This window comes from Nicotiana attenuata, chromosome 2, assembly GCF_001879085.1.
Source record: "Nicotiana attenuata strain UT chromosome 2, NIATTr2, whole genome shotgun sequence".
NCBI lineage: Eukaryota > Viridiplantae > Streptophyta > Magnoliopsida > Solanales > Solanaceae > Nicotiana > Nicotiana attenuata.
In genome coordinates, this window is record NC_031990.1 from 20,625,639 (window position 1) to 20,633,661 (window position 8,023).

The 8,023-nt window shown below is 39.6% G+C and overlaps 1 protein-coding gene across 1 annotated transcript; it reads right to left on the minus strand.

Annotated features, from left to right (window-relative positions):
* Positions 5,860–7,463, minus strand: LOC109244998 (metalloendoproteinase 3-MMP-like). Its single transcript, XM_019412173.1, has one exon. The coding sequence runs from the start codon at positions 7,146–7,148 to the stop codon at positions 6,051–6,053; it is 1,098 nt and encodes a 365-aa protein (XP_019267718.1). The 5' UTR covers positions 7,149–7,463; the 3' UTR covers positions 5,860–6,050.

The following is an 8,023-nucleotide window of genomic DNA, read 5'->3' on the forward strand; positions in this document are numbered from 1 at the left end:
ATACTTGAGTAAGGTAAAATTATTGCTTTCTCGGTTCAAGGAATGGTCGATTATACACATTCCGAGGGACGAAAACATGGAGGCAGATGCATTGGCGAATTTGTGGTCAACCACAAAAATGAAAGAAACTAATTCCGGTATGGTCGTCCAATTGCTACATTTAGTTTTGGACGTGGACGAATATTGTGAAGTTAACTCAACCAACCTCATTTGGGATTGGATAAATGAGTTTATAGATTATTTAAGGCATGAAAATTGCCTGAAGATCCAAAAGCATCACGGGCACTACAAACTAAAGCAGCTCATTATTGTCTTGTTGATGGTCAACTATACACAAGGTCATTTCAAGGACCATTAGATCGGTGTTTAGTGACATTGGAGGCTGATTATGTGATGAGGGAAGTTCACGAAGGAGTATGCAGAAATCACTCCGGTGCAGACTGGTTGGTTCTCAAACTTATAATGGCTGGCTACTATTGGCCCCAAATGGAGTAAGACACAAAGATATTTGTACAAAGGTTTGATAAATGCCAGCGCCATCCACAGTTAGTGCATCAACCGGTGGAACTTTGCATTCGGTGGTATCACCGTGGAAATTTATGAAATGGGGAATGGACATAGTTGGTCCCTTACCACAAGGTCCCGGGCAGGTAAGATTTCTTTTGGTTTTAATTGACTATTTCACTAAATAGGTTGAAGCAGGTGCTTACAAAAGATCAGAGAACGAGAAACGATGGATTTTATATGGGATCACATCATATGTCGGTTTGGATACCAAAAGAAATCGCTTGTGACAATGGGACACAATTTATAGGTTCCAAACTTACTAATTTTTAGAAGATTCGAAGATAAAAAGGATTACATCTTCTCTGTATCATCCAAGTTCTAACAGACAAGAAGATCCTACCAACAATATGCTAATTAAAACTCTCAAAAAGAGGTTAGAAGACGCTAAAGGTAATTGGCCAGATGAGCTACCGAGTGTACTTTGGGCATATCGAACAACGGCGAAATTGAGCACGGGTGAAGCACCATTTCACTTGTATACGGTGCAGAAGCTCTGATTCCGGTGGACATTGGGGAATTGAACATAAGTTATTAACAAGCAAATGATGAATAACTGCTGATCAAAGTGGATGAAGAACATCAGGATCTGACATATGTGAGGATGGTGGGACAAAAGCAAAGAATGGAAAGATATTACAACCGTAGAGCACATCTTCGATGTTTTAAAGTCGGAGATTTATTTTTGAGGAAGGTAACCCAAAGTACTTGAAGTTAACGACGGGAAGCTGGGATCAACGTGAGAAGGACCTTATCGGATATCTGCTATAACCGGTAAAGGTTCATATCAATTGGAAAATCAAGAAAGAGTTAAATTGCCAAACAATTGGAACGTGAATCACCTCAAAGGTATTATTGTTGAAGATCCATGCTAATTCTGAAAGTATGTGTTGTACTCTTTTTTCCTTTGTCCAGTTTTTATCCTAGATGGGTTTTTCTAGCAATGTTTTTAATGAGGCAATAATGTAAAGCATACTACGAAGAAGTGGTCATCGATGATAGCGAGATCCCCAGTGTTCAAATTATCATGCTTAGCATCCGAACACATGGGGGGGGAGGGGGGGACATTATATACTAAGGCACTAAAAGTGATACGAAGACTGGGGACTGTTAGAACTGTGATCAACGCCTTATCAGGATAGGGGACTGCATTGAGCCTCGTAAAAATAAGTTGTACAAGTTAGCCACATGTATTAGCAGCCTTATTTACTTAAGCAAATGAATGTTTATGCAAACGTACTTTTAAAGATAGAAAGAATAAATAAAAATCCTTTTGTTTTTATCTTATATCTTGTATGAATGATATGATAATTTATTTTTTCGTTTTAAAGTTAGTTAAAACTTCAAATGCTTGTGCCGGAATGAACAGGGGACGTCCTCTTCAAGAGCACCGTAAATATAAGAGCCCCCTCTTGTGAAACCCTCATAGTCAAAAGGTAGATTCCGAAAGTGTGAATGCCCGGAATCAAAAGTTATCGGATGAAAAAAAAATTCCTAAGCTTTATTAGTTAAATAAAAAAAGTAAAAGAGAATATTTCTTGCACAGTATTTCAGCAAACGATATCTTTTATTACTTGAAATGCCAAACTCAATAAAGAAGTTTTGGCATAGTTATAGAGGAAAGGATATATATATATATATATATATATATATATATATATATATATATATATACACACACACACACACACACACACACACACACACACACACACACATCAATTATTCTTTCTTCCAGAGCCCGATAAGAGAGAAGAGTCTTCGTTTTCTTTATCGGGAGAAGGTTGTTTCGCTTCCAGTTTGAGGCCTTCATCTTTGTCTTCTTCCTCTTTAGCTTCCTCTTTGGTTTTCTCTTTGGTTCCCGAATACTTAGAGTTAGTCTTCGAAGATTCAGAAGCAGCAGGTCGAGCACGGAGGTTCTCAAGAGCAGTTGTCTCCAATTCGCGAGCTTTGGCAATGCAAGCATTGACGTTTTCAATGCCATTTTTGTCCTCCTCCAAAGTCTTCCTCTTCGCGTGATAAATGGACTAGGTTTTCTCGAGGAGGATAGAATCTTCCTAGTCTTGGAGTTTAGCTTGGAGTTTTTCAATCTTTGCTTGGAGCTTATCATTTTCAACTTTAACAATGTTGATTCTAGAATCAAGTTCAACATTGGTCGTCGCATGAAGTTTGTTCTGCTCTATGACCCTTTTAACCTTTCTTCCATTTTGGATCTTTTCTCCTTGGCAGCATTGGCTTCCTCGATTTTGGAGTGCAAGCTAACCTCCAAGTTAGTGACTTGCTCCATAAAATCAGATTCATGCTCGGTAGCAACAGTCACAGTATCATGCAGTTCAGCCCACATAGCCTTCGCCTCCTTAAGGTCTTCATGTAATTGAGCGGTTTCTTGGTTGTGGGCTGTTCTATCTTGCTTAAATTGCTACAACCTAGCCTTGAGATCGTCCATTTGAGCAGCCTTTACTTCCGAAGCAAGGAGGAGTTCGGTAAGCTGGTTACGTTCGGCCAAAAGTTAATTTTGTTCCATTGTAAGCCATTCTTCTTCCAAAATCAACTTTTGCAGGTCCTCGGAAGCAAGAAGGTTAGCCTAAAAAGGTTAAAATAAGGTCATGGAAGCAAAACATAACAGATAAAAAGAGAAGAAGGTTAAATCGTTACCTGAGCCGAACAGTACATGTTGTTGTTTAACATACACTCAGCAGAAAGAAAGTCCATTTTTCTCCAATCTTTTTCTGTGGCTAGCGGCTTCAGATAGTTGGCAAGCTCCACCGGCTTGGAAAGTACGTGCCACTCATTCGAGATTGTGTTTTCTATTAAGATTTTGAGTGTGTGTCGGGTAAGTATTCCCCAAATTTCCATGGTCGGGTGGCCGTGGGGAAGGAACTTCTTCTATTTGTTCGGGTTGGACCAGCCGAGAGGTAGCAACTGGTGTAGAAGTAGAGGCGGTTCTGATTGGCTCAGAAATTGATGGCGGAGGAAGTTCAGGGGTTAAACTCCTTTGACCGAAATCGACAATAGGATTCGAAAATGAGATGCAGCATTTTCGTCCAATCCCATTTCCTAGAAGAGCCCTTGAACTTCTTCTGGTTGTAGAGTTTGAAGATCTCCCGGCTGAGCATGCGGTTCAGCTAAAGAAGATATTTTTCTTCTCTGAAGAGGAGCCGCTTCATCATCGGTTCCTTCATCATCAAGGACCACTATGGTCGGTCCGGTTGATGTTTCTTTTACATTATTCTCCCGAGTCCCAACCGATGAAGTGCATTTTCTCTTAGGCTTCTTGTTTTAGGGCTAGGGACTCCGGGAGGAGGCACCTTCACCGAAAGTGAGAGTAGATTCACGATCTCTCCTCTGGTTAAGGACATTTTTCAATGCTCGTTGAGATTCCTACGAGTCATCAAGAACCTCGATGTCGGGGAAAACAACAGATCCCTTCGAAAGTCCTGCGTGCTACAAAAAGATAGTTAACAAATTGGTTCTAAATCATGCTAAAGGATGAAGGGGGAAATAAAGAACCTTTACTTACCATAGCTTTTGGCTTTCCAATAAAATTTGGGAGCCATCTCTTTCTATCTTCGAGATTCCGGTGGGGAAATATCCAGAATTTTCTATACCCACTGGACCTGGTTCTGAACCCACGGAGGTTCCCAATGAGTAGCTGGAATAATGAAAATACAAAGTAAATGAAGAAGGAAAATCTTTCTAAACATGGAAAGGAAAAGATATCCAAAGACTTGCGAAAAAGGTTCCATGATTTAGGAAAAATAGGTGTTGTGGTCGAGAGAATATCCTTGGTAGCAATGACAGTGAACAGTTCCATCCTGCCACAATCATTGTCATCCTCAACACTAGTAACTAGAACGTGGTGGCCATGTTTACTAAGCTTTAATACACCTGCACGGAAGATCTTTGGAGAGTAGAGGTTCATCATCTATGCAAGAGTTCAGGTTTCCCCGGTTTCGGAGCACAATTGGCGGAGGAAAACCACCATACACCATACTGACGGGTCTATCTGTGCCAAACAGATTTGGTATCGGCAGCAAAATTCTAAAATTATTAGGTCGATTCCTTGACCTACTCCCAAAGTTATAGGGTATGTATAAATATACATGAATCCTCGTTTGGAGAAAGTGACTTTCCACTTCAGTAGGGGCAAAGATTTCAATGTTGTTCCATTTGCAATCCTCCTTCACCACGGGGATGGTAAAAAGATGAATGGAAGAAGGATACCTACAACAGGCCAGTGTCTGTCGCTTTTGGGATTAATGGGTTCTTTTTGTTCTTGAAGGTCATACTGGGTGTTAAGTTAAAGGTGTATGATGGAGTTCACGGTAAGAGGTTCAGACTCGACATCAACCTCTTTTATTTTGTTCTTCTTAGGGCCACCTTCGAAGAGAAAGCATGTGTTTCCAGGTACTACAGTGTTAAAAGACATGATGGTAAGAAATTTAAGCAGTAGGATTCGAAGAAGAAGAAGAAGAAGAAGAAGAAGAAGAAGAAGAAGAAGAAGAAGAAGAAGAAGAAGAAGAAGAAGAATTGGTAAAAGTGAATAGTAAAGAAGAAGTTTATAAGCGGCATAATTCATGGTCATGATTACCTCAAAAACTAGTAGAAATATTTGTCGAATCATGGGATAACACGTATTCGGACCATTAAATGCAAAGAGAGGTGCATCATTTCAAGTGTCAGAAACTGTTTCGAAAATTACCCGCTAAGAAAAGAAGTTTTATCTACTTTCCGGTAACACTAAAGTATTATCACCGGAAAGTAGGGGGCTATCTATATGGGGTAAAATTGGTTAGCGAGAGCTGGACAAATGATGAAATGACACGTGAAACTAAAGACATATAAGATATGAATCAGCAAGTAGTTGGCACCAGATACATGCATGTGACCGGTATTGGTTGAATTCCAATGGCATTGAAACCGATAACAAAGATTTGAAAAGAAGACGTCGGTTGGAAAAGACAACATTTAATAAGCGGCCATTACAAAGAATCTTTGTATTTATAGCTAGCTATTACGAAGCTATCAACGTTGGTTTTATTCTCGTTCAAGAGGAGCTTGATTTGAGAATATATTTACTTGATAATTGTTAAAATTTATTTGATGCCAAAAAAAAAAAAAATGTTTCCGTTGGGTCAAGTCCACGAAAGTAGCAAAGATGTGGAAATTAGAAGAGAATGTAAAAATTCGTCGTCCAAATATGATTCCCACAAACGAAAAGTTGACTTTTAATACAAGTTCTAATAAAAAAAGGAGTTTCAGCAATAAGATAGCAAACAGATGTGGATTTATCTGTCTCAAAATAGAGTCAATTTTTCATTTTATTCAAGAAAAAGAGAATAGTTAAAACTATACATAAAATAACCATTTACAAGCATAATGGAATTAACATCTAGTGAAACAATCTTAATTAAAAGACAACGTAATGACGTATGATATTCTAAATTTTTTAAAATGAATCAAATAATACAGAAATATAGTTTTTTTTAAATTAAATGGACAAATGATAAGAAGAATGCAACGACCACGTGAACCAATAATGAACCAAATTTCGGGGCTCCATTTGTGTCATTCTCTTGCGTCGGAGTTAAAACTGTGTTCGGCCCAGTAAAATTTGGGTTAGACCCGTATAACACCTGGACTCCCTGAATATCATCATTTGCAAGCTCCACTCTTCGGGTACCCGCTGCTAAACTCGGGAACATAATTGAATCTTCTACGGATGAATGGCCCAAACCCAATAAATGCCCGATTTCATGAACCGCAACCGATTCAAGATCTACCGCCGATAATATTGAAAAGAAATCCCTTTCGACAATCGGCACGCCGTCGATGACCCAATTCTCGTCGCCGTCCAAGTGAAAATGCCCCCCCGGCGGCGAAAACGCGTGTGCTAATGTCCCCATCGGGCCGTCAAACGGCTCGCCGTCGTTGTGATCTCCGGCGAAAAACCCGATCTTAATATCCGCTGATTGAAACGACGCTGTTTCTGTGAAGGTCAACGGGGTTACCTCCGACCACCGGTCAAAGGCGCGTGAGAACACGCTCTTAATGTTATCCGTCAGACCGTTCTGCGGTAGAAACGCGTATGTCAAATCTGTCTTACTCTCCGGCCACCGCGGTCTTCCCGGAAAAAACGAGAAGTGGGCCACCGTGTGAATATTCTGAGAACCTGCCGGCGGCTTGCCGGAGTTCATGGTACTGGTGCCGTTAACTACATCGGGGTTTCCACATCTGGGTCTTATGAGATGCTGAATCGTCGGCGCGTCGAGTACACCGGTGGTGTTGAGGTTGAAATTTTGCTGGTAAGTCTTTAGAGCAGATTCAAGAGCATCATCAAAGTCATCTGTAAAGTTACTCAAAGAAGAAATGTACCCAAAATTATAGAAATATTTTTTAATTTTAGCTAAGCCATCGACTTTCTGACCGGCGTGGCAACCCAATAACTTGTGGAAAGCATCCCAAGCAGTGTTATTAGGTTTCAATAATGAAGGAGGGATTGAAGAGATATTTGGAAAGAAATGAGCTGAAGCTGGAGAAAAGCTTAGAACTAAAACAATGGCGATAAACAAAGGAATCCTCATTTCGAGTTTTCGTTTTGGATACTTTTTTCTGTTAAAAAGTGGAAGAGAGAAAAAATTGTTAATGGTATTTGAGGTTTAAACGCTATGGATCTGAAGTTTTTGATGATGGGTTTGGAGCTTTCGTTAAGAAGGAGAATGAATTGGAAAGAAATGTTCTGGTATTTGAGCTTTATAGGCTATGGTTTTTATGATTGGATTTATGGAGTTTACTGTAAGAAGGAGAAAAGGTCTGCGTGATACATTTGACTACAAAATTTTCGTCAAGAAGTCGTGTTTCTTGGAAGTTTTGTAAAACCAGTTGGAATAGTTCTTTTAGGGCTGCTGCTAGAGTGAGCTAGGGGTGGCAAATGGGCGGGTTGGACTGAACTTGGCCGGGTAAGATCGGTTAGGTCAATAAATGGGTCGTTGCACAATCCAACATAAAGTGTACTTGGGCTAAGATGAGCTGGGTCAAGATGGGCTAAATTATGAGTCATAATTCAACCCGCCCAGCTTGACCCATGTTTTAGTATCATGCTCATCTTGCATAAAAAAAATCTTTTACCTTAAAATGTAAGTTAGAAAAAGAATTTGGGGGTGGTGGTAGGGGTGGATTTGGAGTGGGTGGTGGGTGGGTGGGCGGTGCAGAAAAAAAATTAAAATACAAAAAAAAGTAAAAATTTTGTTTTTTGAAGGGAGGGGGGCGGGTGGTGCATGAAAAAAACAGAAAAATTAAAATCCAAAAAAAAAAGTAAATTCTTTTTTCTTTTTGAGGTGAGGGGGGAAGGGAGCAAAGTGGATGGATGGTACAGAAAAACAAAATAAAATAAAATTAAAAATACAAAAAAGAAAGTTAAAATTGGGGTAACTAAATAAATTTCTATATAAATTGGGTT